The sequence below is a fragment of the Misgurnus anguillicaudatus genome, chromosome 5 (genome assembly GCF_027580225.2).
Source record: "Misgurnus anguillicaudatus chromosome 5, ASM2758022v2, whole genome shotgun sequence".
In the NCBI taxonomy this organism is placed as follows: domain Eukaryota; kingdom Metazoa; phylum Chordata; class Actinopteri; order Cypriniformes; family Cobitidae; genus Misgurnus; species Misgurnus anguillicaudatus.
In genome coordinates, this window is record NC_073341.2 from 22896056 (window position 1) to 22911084 (window position 15029).

Below are 15029 nucleotides of genomic sequence, written 5' to 3' on the forward strand. Positions count from 1 at the left end.
ATTAAAATTAATTTGCATTTACGCTTTCATTTTGACAGCCCTAATATATATATATATATATATATATATATATATATTTTTTTTTTTAATTTCTCTCCCCTGCTTACAATGGGTATCATCTCTAAAATTTGTTGCAACTCCATATTGCACTTTTTATATTATTGCCTCCCAAGATGAATTGCTTTATTTTTCCTCAGTCGCTTTGAATAAAAGCATCTGCTAAATTCCTAAAAAGTATTTTTTAGAGTAAACTATATTTCACTTTTAGTTAGCATGTTCCACATCTGTGGAAAAGTAACTTTTTTTATAATAATTTGCATTGATGATTGTTCATAAGCTCATAAACATACAAGTATGGAATTCAAGTTGACTTTTATACGAGTTATGATACATTTTGATGTACGGTATGACAAACGTTGAATCAAGTTATGATCTTGAATCATCTCGTTCACAGGTTCGTCTGGTGTCCAGTCACAGGTTCAACTCAGGGAAATCAACCAATCAGAAGTCTCAGGATCTTGTGTCTCATCACTGATGCCCAGAGAAATCAATGTGTGGAATAAGCACCAAATAAATAATCCCTGTCTATCTGTATAAGGGACTTGCTTTTCTATCTTTAAGGTTTCACACCAATTACAGACTTGTACTGTTTCAAAAGAAAATAAATAAACACAAATACCACACAAATGTTTAAGTGGTGAATTATATTTAGTCAATCACAAGTGTTAAAGCCCACCAGAGCTAAAGTCTTTTTTGTCTTTGTGTGTGCGTGTGTAAGACGACATCAGCATTCTCTGAACTCCTTCACCCGCTGCTCAAATCCCAGACTTCTCATCAGATATGAAGAAAATGTTTAGGGTGGAAATATGCACTACTCACGCATGTTTGCAATCTAAACATGTAACTTTATCTTCCTTTTTAGGCCAAAACACATTTACTGTAGACACCAAGACGGAGATTTCTAATATTTAAGACAAAACAACTTGTGATACTTTATAAAAGCTTTTGTTTGTTCAATAAATATTCATCATCGATCAGAAAAATTATGCAATTTGCTTAGTTGTGGTCCTTATATTTTGATTAATTTAAGGTGCAGAAGCAGCTTAGCCTACTATTAAATGACATTCAGCTTTTTAATTTCACAGCACTTATGCAAATGAAAGAAAACATTAATAAGTCTTACGGCAGTATATTCAGTATGACCCAGTTTTGAGTAATGAACTGCTTGAGAAAGGGTGGGACAGAGGAAATATCGCAGAGGAAAACAGACATGGAGACTGAGACTCACTACTGATGATGATGAAGCCTAGAAAGTACAGTACGCAGATACTAAACTATTCAAAGAGGATCACTTTGGGAGTAGTACACGTACACACACATACACAAGTATTCATGTGGTAAGAGGGATTTAGGCATGCTTTCCCATCAAACGTGTGTGGGAGGACACTGAGCGAAGACGTACGGCGTGCAAGCGAGAAAGAGACAACAAAAGTCCAAACACTTACAAAATACGACCAAATCTGACAGGAGTCAATTTATATTCTCCAAATCACTTCTATACTAACAGACATAAACATATACGTTTCGTTTATTTGGCTCGGTACATCATTGCGGACTGCCCAGACGAGTCTGTAGGCCCCTCTCGGGTTTAACCAGAGACCACCAACCGCTTTTAAAATAAGACAGCAGCTGGGCTTCTCTTTTGTCCTATTCAGCATTTCGGTGCATATAACAGAGCCACGCCAGAAATCCTTCTCCCAATAAATAGTTTCCCGAGCACCTGAAACTGAGAGCTTCTACGCGAAGATGTCGTTGCAGGGTGCGAGGAGGGTTTCCCGAAGCGTCCTCAGCCTGGACTGAACCCTGTCCTCTGGCGAGGTGGTTCTGTTTAGTCTGCAGTCTATGGAGGAGAGAATCCACAGTGCCCTCCGCTTCACACCAGCGTCAATCAGCACCTGCCAACAACATAACACAAACACACACATCGGGTTACCAGCCTTCCCATGTGCATTATAGTGTCTGCACTGAACCACCAGTCTATTATGGGTGTTCATTTTAATAGGTTAATGAGCACTAAAATAACAAAATTGAAATAATTATAAACTAAAAAGTTACGCCATAACATGTAATCAGCAAAAATTAACAATTCATGCTCAGACTTGCATGTTAATTCCTTAATGAGGTATTTTCAGAGCAATGGCAGAGAATAGGAGAGAGCACAAAACAATCATGGTATACAGTACTGTGCAAAAGTCTTAGGCTGCCACCAGCACCAGACTTGTTGTTTTTGAAGTTTTAATGTCCATCCATATTTATTTTTCAATCTATTTTATTAAGATACAAACAGAAAATACAGGAAATATGTACAAAAAATTTTTATTTTCAGGACTGAATGTCTTCTTTAGGCATCGTCGGTGTATACTGTGACCTCTCTTGGCACTAAACACATCTTGAGCGTTTTTGAGCAGAATGAAGTAAAAAGAGTAGTTTCTTTAAAATTATAAATAAGGATTAATTTTATTTAGGTTTAAGAGATCCTGCAGTTGCTTTCTTGCTATTGCTCAAGTGTAAGGGGAGTTTACCCTAACACATCAGTTTACATTTTTATACAGTTTTTAATACTATATACACATTTCCTGTATTTTCTGGTTGTATTCTAAGAGACTGAGAAATAATAATATATGATCACTATAATATTGCAAAAACAACAAATCTAATTCTGGCATGGTGGCCTAAGACTTTTTCAAAGTACACAATACTTCAAAGTTCAAACTACTTAAAAAGAAGGCACGCAAAATGATAAAAAACATGGAAATAAAATAATACATTCAAATAATACATTTTATTATTTTTTATAATTAATTAGATAGTTCACCCAAATATGAAAATTTTGTCATTATTAGTTACAAACCTGTATAAATGTCTTTGTTCTGCTGAATACAAAGGAAAATATTTTGAACAATGTTTATAACCATTCCCACGGGTCCTTGAAATTCTTGAAAGTTTGTGAACCTGAGGAAAAAATTCAAGGCCCTGGGAAGTTTTTGAAAATATACATACACAGATACGGGTAATTGAAAGTGCTTGAATCTATTTTATGTAAGAAGTTTTCTGGAAAAAATCCATATTATTCCCTGTATAGTGTTGGATAATATCATAAAAATTCTAGACTTTTAAGCACACATGCTAAATTGTTCCCTTTAAATGCTTATTTCTTCTGTATGCGAATGTTAATTCATACCAAAATGCTTTTTTGCATAGTTGTGTTTGACACATGAAAACGTCTCGGGTTACGTATCTAACTGTTGTTCCATGAAAAGGGAACGAGACGCTGCGTCTCCCTTGCCATACTTCCTGTGTCCCTGTAATGCCATCTTTGGCAATATTTCAGATAGCGATATACTTCCTGGCTCCCACGTCACCCTGTCTTTGTCGTTAAGCCTCACCATTGGTTGAATTTGATATACACATTCAGACGCACTTACCCCTGGAGGCGTCCCCAAAGTATCACCGCAGTGACGCAGCGTGAGTTCCCTCGAAAGGGAACTGTAACAATGTATCTTTAAAGGTTACACAATGTTACCTTGCTCTCACTTGAAATGTGTCCCCACATTTAGTCCTTAAATTTGAGGGTATTGGACCTGGAAAGTCCTTGAAAGGTCCTTGAAGTTAACTAAGGTGTGGGAACCCTGATTGTATGTTTGTAACCGTAATAATTTGTAACAGTTTTTGAGCACCATTGAGTTTAATATTTTTCAGCAAAACAAATAAACTGATAAAGGTTTGCAACAACTTGAGGGTAATAAATGATATAATTTTCATTTTTAGGTGAATTATACCTTTAAGTTGTTATACTATTTGATTCACAGCCCTGTGTACACGCAAGTTGAGCAGAGCAACATTTCTTGAAACTCTCCCTCACCCGCGTTTTAAACTATAGGGTGTAAAGTTGTTTTTGTACAGCATCTACGTTAGGTTGAAACCTTGATTTTAAAAGGTGTCGTAAACAGCCAGCAGCCTATTATTCTGTTTCTCTCCGCATTCCAAAAGCACTAGCGCAGGGTCAGTAAAGGCACTGATGACAGCTTAATTGGGCTCTGTGAAACCTGTAAACTCTGAATAGGCCACAGAGATGGCACGAACAAACACTTGGCATTTGAGGACGATAATGTTAATTTCACAATGTGACGAACATGTCGCAGTTAAAACCGAATATGCATGAATCAGGGGACCTCACCTTGTCAATTATTTCTGTGGTAAGGTTAACGGGTCCATGGGCAAAGACGACAAAGTTTAAAAACAGATGCAGGACGAGGTTTCTAGATATGCTTAAGGAAAGGAGCTCTTTCACAGCACTGAGGTGTCTGGGAAGGGGTGGATGAGCATGAAACAGCATCCTTATATGAGCCCAAGCTTCTTCTGCCACTGCCTGAAATTAAGAAGAGGAAGTCATTAGTAATTTTCCAGTCTGCTTCATTTGGCTGTTTTAAAGCTTGAAGCGCCATAATTAGATTTCTTACGGTTTGTTGAGACCTCTGGTGCCCTCTGTTGGTGGGGTGGTGGAAAAATGTCAGAAGCCAGAGAAGTGGTTTGGAGTTGTCGGAGTCTGTCAGAACGAGGAGCTCAGCAGCTGTGTCTGCCCAGAAACCACACTGCACCAGCAGGAACCAGGCCTCAAACACAACCTGATATGCCCTAAAAACCATCATCCACCCAAACACATTCACACCAAACATACACAAATGGAAAAATAATTGTGGTTAATGCATTACATATGTGTTATGAATAGAACTGGAGAAACAAAGTAGACATACTGTAGCTGTGGTTCAGACTTAAAAGGTTTCCTGAGATTCCCTGATAATCTTTGGATAACATCTGCACCCCGTGGAATGCTCAGTACTTAAAATGCATTGAAATGAACTATGTATACACAATACCCATCATCAGCTCATAAACATTTGGAAAGGAATCATGTGACCTGTCTGTGAAATCCGAGTCTTTGATTTTAGTCATTGATTTCACATTGATTATGACATTGATTGATTGATTCATTTATTGTCATTGTAAGAGAATACAACAAAATTTATATTGCACAACGTAAGAACAAGCTCAAGCAATAGGTTAACAATAATAATTAATAAATATCTCAATATTTGCGCGCTACCACGCATACGTCCAACACTCACGTTATCAGCAACATAATAATAGGCCCTGAATTCATGGCACTGTTTAGCGTAATGATGGCCTTCGAGTAAAAACATGGTCTTATTCAGTCAACATTAAATATATCAAAATTAAATTTCCACAGGATGTTCTTTACATTATGTAGGATGACTTTATGTTGAAAACAGTACATTTAAAAAATGATTAGCTGGGTTTATACAAACAGGGTCACATATTGAAATATGCAGGCCATGTTAAAAGGACACAATTACTTAAAATGCTGTGAAGTTGGTAAATCATAATCAAACTAATAAAAATAAATAAATAAATAAATGTTTTTTTTCTGTAATATAAGAATTAATAATTCTACATTTAGGCATTTAGCAGACACTTCTAATCAGTACGTTTTCATATACGGTTTATTCGGTAACATTTTACAATAAGGCTGTTTGTTAGCATTAGTTAATGCATTAGTGTACCTAACATGAACTAACAATAAATAATACTTCTACAGCATTTATTAATTTTAGCAAACGTTAATTTTATATTAAAAGTAACTGTTAACATTAGATAATGCACAATGAACTAACATTTGGGGACGCCTCCAGGGGTGGGTGCGTCTGGATGTGTGTGTCGAGTTCAGCCAATGGTGAGGCTTGGCGACGGGGACAGGGTGACGCGGGAGCCATGAATTTTATCGCTATTTGGAATTTTGTCAAAAAAGGCGTTAAAGGGACGCAGGAAGTATGGCAAGGGAGACGCAGCGTCTCGTTCCCTTCTCAGGGAACAACAGTTACATCCGTAACCGGAGAAGTTTTCATGTGTCAAACACAACAATGCAAAAAAGTATGAATCAACATTAGCATACAGACGATATAAGCATTTAAAGCAAACAGTTAGCACGTGTGCATAAAAAGTCTAGAATTTTTATATTATCATACACTTCACAGGGAATAATATGGATTTTTTCCAGAAAACTTCTTGCATAAAATAGATTCAAGCATTTTCAATGACCTGTATCTATGTATGTATATTTTCAAAAACTTCACAGGGCCTTGAATTTTTCCCCCAGATTCACAAACTTTTCAAGGATTTCAAGGACCCGTATATATAGAATAATGTAATAATGTCTTTTTAAAAGTTTCATATTATAACATAAACAAACGGCTTTCGTGGAACAAACGTAACTTCCGGTAAACTCTTGAAAGAATCAATAACAACAATTCCTTTTACAGTAATTTATTATTTCTGATAACGAGCAAAATAAACAAAAAGTAGATTATCTTAGCTCAAATAATAGCTAAAGCATATCGAAAACTACACTGAGCTAACGTTACTGTGTAAAATGTGTACTAAACCTTCCTTCACATGGCAGTGATCCATGATTGCGTTTTCTCCCCTCGTCTTTAGGAAACCAAAACATTTGTTATTTTTGACGAGGTATTTATTCCAGAGTTCAGTTTAGACACTAGTCAAATAATTAAACAAACAGAGACCAGATGTAACGTTCCACTCAGACGCGTAATCGCATCACCGTACGTGCGTCCGATGAAACGGTCTATATACAGTGTAAAAAATGATTTGTAATTTTTTTGTAACTTAACTTAATAAAGTAAATGACCAGGGGCCTCATGTCTAAAACTGTGCGTGGGATTCTTACTAAAAATCTACGTACACACAAAAGCCAAAAATGGCATACACCAAAAATTATGAAGACTTATAAAACAAAGCAATGTTCCCTTTATAAATCACAGATCACCTGCAAGTGTGTGTACATGAATCATCCTAATTTCCCACCCTGCAAGCCCATTCTCCCATCAAGTTTGTTTTTTATAGATCACAACCTTTGCTTGGGAACTGGCGTACACACGTTTCCAGCCCTGTTTTGTGCGTACGCATGCTTTATACATGAGGCCCCTGGTTCCCTTAAAATCTGGAGTTTTAATTTTACCTAAAAATACTAGTTGACTCAAAAAAGTTGCGTAAAAATATTGTCAACCAATATTTTTGAGTTAAATTAACTCAAAATTTTAAGGTAAGCAGGTAACTTACTTTATTAAGTTGAACCAAATAATAATTTTTTTTACAGTGCTTCAGTCCAATAATTTCATTTGCATAATGACTGTATTGTGTATGTTGTACTGTCAACACAATTGTGACTGACTGTAACAGACTGAACAACGTAACATAACACTGAATATGCACTGTAAAAAGTGAAAAGTTTGATAAACTTAAAAAAGTACTTCAATTAAAAAGGTGTTTTAACTTATATGTTTAAGTAAATAAAGAAGAGTTTGGTTCCAAAACCAGATAACTCAAATTTGTCAAAACATGTTTATTATTATGTTAACATGTTTTTATTGTGTTAATTAGCTGTATTTTTTGTTATGAAGACTTAAATCAAAACAAACCAATCAAAAAACAAGATTTATCTCAAACTCTTTAAATACTTTAAGTGAAAAATTTAAGTTGAAAATAATTCCCTTTTTCTATGTGTTGTCAGGATCCTGCCAAAATTCTTGTTTCATGTTTGTATCTAGTTCCTTGTGGCAGGGTTCTGACAGCCCCATGTTCTATGTGGAGTAGGGTTGTGCCGATAGACGATAGTATCGTGTATCGACGATCTTCAGACATATCGCCAATGGCAGGCTTTCATGGCGATAGTCATGACGATAGTTGGCGAATGGTTATTATTATTATTATTATCATCAGTTTTACATTAACATCCACAATGCATGCTTTTCCTCACATGAGGGTTTGTGGGCTTCACTTTACGCGGAGAGCTTGTAAAGAGAGAATTCCTTCTTGCACGTACCTGCACTTAATGCGCGCGTCTTGGTCTCCTCCTACCACTAAAATCCAGCGCGCCGCGTCATGAGCAGCTGCGCTTCTCTCTGTCTCATGTGCACGCGCTCTCGCGTCTGTCCGAAGTCTAAACATAAACTAAAGTAGTAATCCTTATGTATTTGTTCAGTGTAATGCGTTTCATGCGAGCTGAGGCAAACTTTACTTTTTGTTTAAAATATGACCCGCTGCATATTAGCGCCTCTCTCTCACTCTCGCGTACGTGCAGAGAGCTGCGCTCTGTCCGAAGTCAGATCACTAGGTATTAATCCTGTTTATGATATGCATTTCAATGAGTTGTAGCAACACGTCCCTCGTGTTTAATATATGATTGTGTTTAAAATATGATCGCGTTCCGCTGGACCGATGCGTTTTAAAAGTCTCATCTGAGAGCACCATTGCTTGACACGTGTAGCCTTCTGCAACAGCACTAAACCAATGCATTGAATTGTTTTTATGTGCGCGCACGTGTGTGTGCGTGCGCAGATGCATGTTTTTACAGTTATTAAGTAATCATGATTGATAGGGTTTTAATGACGTGCTCGCATTAATGGCATCAGGTTTAAGAAGGTTGCGGTCATGACGGTGTTGCTCTTGTTTTTTTTGTCCACCCATCAAGTGACTTGTTATAATGAGTAAAAAATTAACAAATAAAAAATGAGTAAACTACTGCCCCGCCCCCCGATAATATCGTGTATCGCCGATCTCACAGGCTGACGATAGGACGATCTGAAAATAGGGCATATCGCCCAACACTAATGTGGAGGCTCATGGCCTTGTATATCGGGTCATGTGCCTCTGGTGTCTCGTCTCTATTCCCCGCCCCCTTGTTTTCCCTGTTAATCATTCATTATTCGTTCACTCCCGTCACCTGTCCTCCCCTCGTTATCTTGTTTAGTTTCTCTTATTTAATACCCTTGTGTTCTTAGTCCTGTGCAGGTTCGTTTTGTACTGTTTGTGTGTATTCCAGTCGAGTGTTATTCAAGTCTAGTATCTAGTCTAGTTCTATGTCAAGTGTAGTGTATAGTCTCTGTCATATGTGTTTTATGCCGTTTGCCCCCACGTGGGCTTTGTTTTGTCTTGTTTTTCATTAAAGTCTTTTGTTTAACCCCTTAATCGTCTGCACTTGGGTTCTCTTCCGTCCAAACCCTGACATGTGTTACCAATTGAGGTAATTTTTTAAGTTCCAACTTTTTAACTTTTTACAGTGTATGGTCATTGGTCATCCATGTCCAAATGCCCCTCCCGTCAGACTTGAGTTTTCTAGAAACCTAGACTGTAAATCTCGAGCACAGATATGAAAGCAATCGAGTGTTTAGAAGCTCATCTTACCCGTCATCTCCCTCCTCTTCGATCTCCACCACACTCTGAAGAGATCTTCTTATCCAGTTCAGATGATCCAGCCAGGCTGCCTGGGGAACGTCTGGAGAGGGGTGAAATGAGACACTTCCTTCAAACTAATGATAGGCTGGATGCCTAACTTTCATTCATCCACACATAGCAAAAACAAACACTTTAGTCATTTCAATTCTATGAAGAAGAGTGTTCATAAACATTTGGTAGCACAATGTTTCTAAAAATTTTGAAATAAAATTACTATAAATCACAAATAAAACAGCAAGGGCCAGTTTCTCGGACAGGGCTTATCCTAGTCCCAGACTAAGATTCATGTTTGATCTGCCTTAATATAAAAATCTTGCATTGACATATCTTACCATATATCAGTTCCACTGTTTTGTCTCAATATGCAAACCAGTATTGTTTTTTGTAAAAACTAAACTACTATTATGTCCTAATATAACCCAGGCCTAGTCCTGAATTAAACTAAACTCTGGCTGGGAAACATGTATATGGCAGTCAGCTCGTCTGCTATCCAAATTCATGGCACAGTGAAAGATTGTGTGCTATTTTCAGCACAATGAGATAAATAATTAAAGCCATGCCTTTACGAGTCAACATTCAGAGACACAGAGCCTCTTCACGTCAGTCATTTCACAAACAATGACAACTAAACCGGGACATACAAACATCCTATAAAGGAACCGCTGGCACACAAGCCACCTGAGCTCTAATGCTATTCTTTGGTTACAGAATAGGTGGCATTGTGAGGATATCCTCTGGAGTTCACCAGACACTAAAGGGGCTCGGGGGACCTTTGGGATCGGGGCCAGCGATAACGGGCAGGGTGGGTACAGGAGGAGGAAGGCTGTGTTTGTTTGGGACTGCTCTGATACAGGAGGAGAGATAAGGAATAGTTCATTTGAATTGCAAAGATATATTCTGCCTTGATCATTGGATGTTATCTGCTGATACAGATTATATTATTGGTATGCATATACTATAATAAACATTTAAGTTTCTTCAACGTTTTATGCCTGAAACTCTTACAGTTATAAAGCAGCTCACTAGCAGGTGTTCAATAGAAAAAAGATTCATGAGATAATGTAGTTTACATGCTAGCTTGTGATCTGCTTGCTTGAGAAGTGAGGGGTTGTACCTATCAGAGATAGTGGGTTGTGCTGTACCTGATGGTGCTGTCAATAAAGGGACGAGTAGACTTGGCATCACGTTTGGAAAGAAGGCTCTGAGTGGTAGACGATCCTATAAATCACATGCACACAGATATAAGACGACACATGTAACATCACATTTGTGTCTTAACAGTGAAGTTTGTAATTTAATTGGATGAAATTGCTAAATTATCTTAATTTCTTGAGATTGCACATTATTTAACAGCCTCTGTGGGCTTGTGTATGTTTGGAAACAGTCCTAATGAGAGATTAAAAGCAGAGTTTGTACCTGTGGTTTGCACGCATTTAGTCTCTGAAGGAAGCAGTTGGTATAAACCTGTATGAGGGCTCTCACGGCAATGTTCTCATCAATCTCCAACAGCACGTTCCTGAACACATACAGAGCTACTGAAATGCTATGCACTGATCCAATATATGCATTTATCTTAGACAATATTTTAAGGTAATACAAATTAGGCATGCATCCATTTAAATGTTTTAGTCAATATATATTGTGTGTGTGTAGAGCCAGATGAAGAAATACAGAGTTAAAAAATTTTGTGGGTAACACTTTACTTGAAGGGGTGTTCATAAGACTGATATGACATCTTCATAATCATAACATGACACCTGTCATGAACATGAAGGAGATTTTATGCAGATTTATGACCACTGCCATTAAGTGTCATTTGGTCAATTATGTCATTTTTAAAGCAAAGATGACATTGTTTGAGATGTCTTTGTTATGATAACTTGACATAAACCAATACATCATAACTTGATGTCAATCTCCTATAAACATGACATAGCAGAATAATTATCAAACTTAAGAAACAACCTAGCTTTATGGGTTAACATTACATTTAACTGCCATTTAAATGTCATTAAGTGTTAATAGTGTCAAATAATTTTAAATACCTTAACAAAATGCAACAGACACGTCAAAATATTATACTTAAAGGAATAGTCCATTTTCTTAAAAGAAAAATCCAGATAATTTACTCACCACCATGTCATCCAAAATGTTGATGTCTTTCTTTGTTCAGTCCAGAAGAAATTATGTTTTTTGAGGAAAACAGTCCAGGATTTTTCTCATTTTAATGGACTTTAATGGACACCAACACTTAACACTTAACACATAACAGATTTTTTCAACGGAGTTTCAAAGGACTATAAACAATCCCAAAGAGGCATAAGAGTCTTATCTAGCAAAACGATTTTCATTTTTGACAATAAAAATAACAAATATACACTTTTAAAGCACAATGTCTCGTCTAGATCCGGTCCTGAAAGCGTCAGCGTGACCTCACGCAATACGTCATGACGTCAAGAGGTCACAGAGGACGCATGGAAACTCCGCCCCAGTGTTTACAAGTGTGTTGAAAGAGGACCGTTCCTATGTGGAATGATACTAATTAATGTCTTTGTGTCAGTTTATTGTTTAAAATGGTCTGCAAATGTGCGTTTTATATATGTAACACGTGACCTCCCTACGTCACTAAGCATTTACGTTAGGTCGCGCTGGACCGGACCTAGACCAAAAGTTGTGGTTTAAAAGTGGACATTTGTCATTTTTATTGTCAAAAATGACAATCGTCTCGCCAGACAAGACCCCCATGCCTCGCCCGGGATCGTTTATAGTCCTTTGAAACTCCGTTGAAAAAAACTGTTACGTGTTGAGCCAAGCGTTAAGTATTGGCGTCCATTAAAGTCCATTAAAATGAGAAAAATCCTGCAATGTTTTCATAAAAAAACATAATTTCTTCTCGACTGAACAAAGAAAGACATCAACATCAACCTACCCTGCAGGGCTTAACCCATTATTGTACTGTTTTCATTTAATTTTAGGTGAATCAGTCTCCAAATGCAATAAAATATAATTTTAATTTGTATTACTATTATAATTAAATGATTGATTTTATTTGTTAAACACATGGAGGAAACTTAAAAAAAACATTATGAACTAAATAATATAAATGATGTTGCTATAAAACTATTTGACAGAGTATTAACACTTAATGATATTTTAATGACAAATTATATTTGTACCACTGTAGTTAAAGTCAAGAAAAATATTTATGATGCTGTTATAAAAACTAGATGACAGAGTATTAACACTTAATTACAAATTTAATTTGTATGACTGGTAAAAAGTGGTCAGTTATGCTGTATTGGTTTATCTCAAGTTGTCATAAAGATATCTCAAACAATGTCATCTTTGCATTAAAACTGACATAATTGAACAAATGACACTTAATGACAGTTGACATAAACGTCCATAAAATCTCCTTCATGTTCATGGCACGTGCTATGTCATGATTATGAATGTGTTATGTCAGTCTTATGAACACCCCTTTAAGTAAAGTGTTACCCATTCGTGGATACGTAAATGCACCTGTGTAATAAAATAAATACCAAATTCGATATTTACCTGTAAATCTCATTGATGGTCAGGAAGATGTGGCAGTGAAGGGCCGATGCTTGTGGCTGGTGGGGTAAGAACATTGCTGTACATTAAAGAGATAGTTCACCCAAAAATGAAAATTCTGTCATCATTTACTCACTCTCATGTTGTTACAAATCTGTATAAATGTCTTTGTTCTCATGAAGACTTCTATTCTATGGAAGTGAATGGGGCTTACAAACGATTTGGTTACAAACATTCATCAAAATATCTTCCTTTGTGTTCATCAGAGCAAAGACATTTGTGCAGGTTTGTGACAACACGGGAGTGAGTGAGTGATGACAGGATTTTCATTTTTGGGTGAACTATCCCTTTAATGAAAACATTTGGATGTTACGTCCCTACTTAACCATTAGAGGGCAATGTTGCAGTGATAATGAGTACTTGTTTGCTCAGTTGCAATCTAAGCGGGCCATTTCTTAACCAGCAAAACGTGCATTGCTTTATTATACAGCATTATCATCTGTTTCAAATTCTTGTAACAAAAAATAAAAAGACTACAAAAATACATCCAAGAAGATGTAAGCGTGTCTGATGCGGCACACAAACTTAGTGTCATATTTTAAAAGACAGTTTCAACAGGTGCTTGGATGCTCGGTTGTCACGGTTACGCACCTGACCCGATGTTAACTTCCGGTCTATGTTTGTTTATTGGTCTGGCTAGTGCCCAAACTGACCTCTGTAACAAATACCTTGTCGAAAATAAATGTTTTCATTTCCTAAAGATGAGAGGAGAAAATGAGCATGGATCACCCACCGCTGTGCAAAGAGACATTTGGCAGCCATGCAACAATTCAATAATCTGTAGATTTGTATACAATACATTAATTTTACACATGCAGTAACGTTAGCTCAGTGTAGCAATTGATGCGCTTTAGCTATGATTTGAACTAAGGTATTTAACTTGTTATTTATTCTGCTTGTTCTCAAAAATAATCTACTATTATTGATTCTTTGTGGGAGTCTACTCGAAGTTGCCATCTATAAAACAGGTTTCATTAATATACAGCCTTATCCCATAGTTCATGTGTGTAAAGAATGCCATAAAACATTTCAACCAGACCCACAACATCAGTGCACCAGAGAGCCCACATGTGCCCCTGCTGTCTTTGATCCTCAGAGTGAGCATTAGTCTGTTTTGGGCATCTGTGTGCGTGTGTGCCACAGGGAAAAGTGTAATTATTCTTTCCTACATTTGGGACCATTAAAAAGTCAACCCCACCCAGACACCGCCATCTCTACTCTTTGCACACACATTTGCACAATCCTCATGCCCCAACTCTCCACAGCCCCCCAACCCTGAAGCATCTCAGATATTCCCGTAACCCCAGCTAGTCAACGCTTGCCAAAAGCCGCCAATTTGCTGCTCCAATAAAAAGAGACGCATTTCAGCAACAAACATTAGATGGTATGAGCCGAAAAACAGAAGACAGAGAGACTAAAAGAGCACAGGAAGAAAACAGGGTTCAACAATTCAAACCTAAACTCACAGCCAAAGTCATAAAACCAATGAACGAAACTGTGTGACCGCAATCACAAGCGATTTTTCACAAAGACTGAGGTGCATCTGGGGCTGAAACTGCTGATTTGTCTTCTTGCACAATTCTGTTTGAAGATAAAACCTGACAAATCTGTTTAGCAATAAAGACAAGAGTGGTGATTGGTGAAATGGTGATGTTTGCTTATGTGTCCATTTAAAACAAAACAACAGGACACAGTACTGAAAATGTAAGATATTTCAGTGACACTGACGGTTTTGGGGCAGCGACACGCTCAGTCCAGAAAACATCTGAATGTACAAAAACCTGTATAGTGCAGGATAAATCATCAATATTTTTGTTTCAGTTCCTCTAAGACAGATACCAAGAGCTCATATGTAAAAACCCTCTAAGGGGGCGTGCTCACCAAAGCGCTTAAAGGTGACATAGAATGGTTGAACGGAGTATTTATCCTTGTTCTGTGATGTGACATGTAGACAAAAATTTTTTAGTTTGAGTCTGTAATGCCTTAGAAGCTTCCTAAAAACCTCTCTCAGATAGCTCTAGTAG

General features: G+C 37.1%; 2 protein-coding genes across 3 annotated transcripts in view; one reads left to right on the forward strand and one right to left on the reverse strand.

The window, feature by feature from the left end:
- Positions 1–687, forward strand: part of aopep (aminopeptidase O (putative)) — a 103409-nt gene extending 102722 nt beyond the window's left edge. For both annotated transcript variants that reach the window (XM_055168002.2, XM_073867755.1), the window contains one exon: positions 455–687. The gene's annotated coding sequence lies outside the window, so the exon portion shown is untranslated. The remainder of the gene's footprint in view (positions 1–454) is intronic.
- Positions 688–1570: 883 nt separating this feature from the next.
- Positions 1571–15029, reverse strand: part of fancc (FA complementation group C) — a 39137-nt gene continuing 25678 nt past the window's right edge. The window contains 7 exon segments of the mRNA XM_055168004.2: positions 1571–1955; positions 4238–4429; positions 4521–4695; positions 9340–9430; positions 10533–10608; positions 10807–10906; positions 12949–13004. Coding sequence (XP_055023979.2) covers positions 1797–1955; positions 4238–4429; positions 4521–4695; positions 9340–9430; positions 10533–10608; positions 10807–10906; positions 12949–13004 — 849 coding nt within the window. The 3' untranslated portion in view covers positions 1571–1796.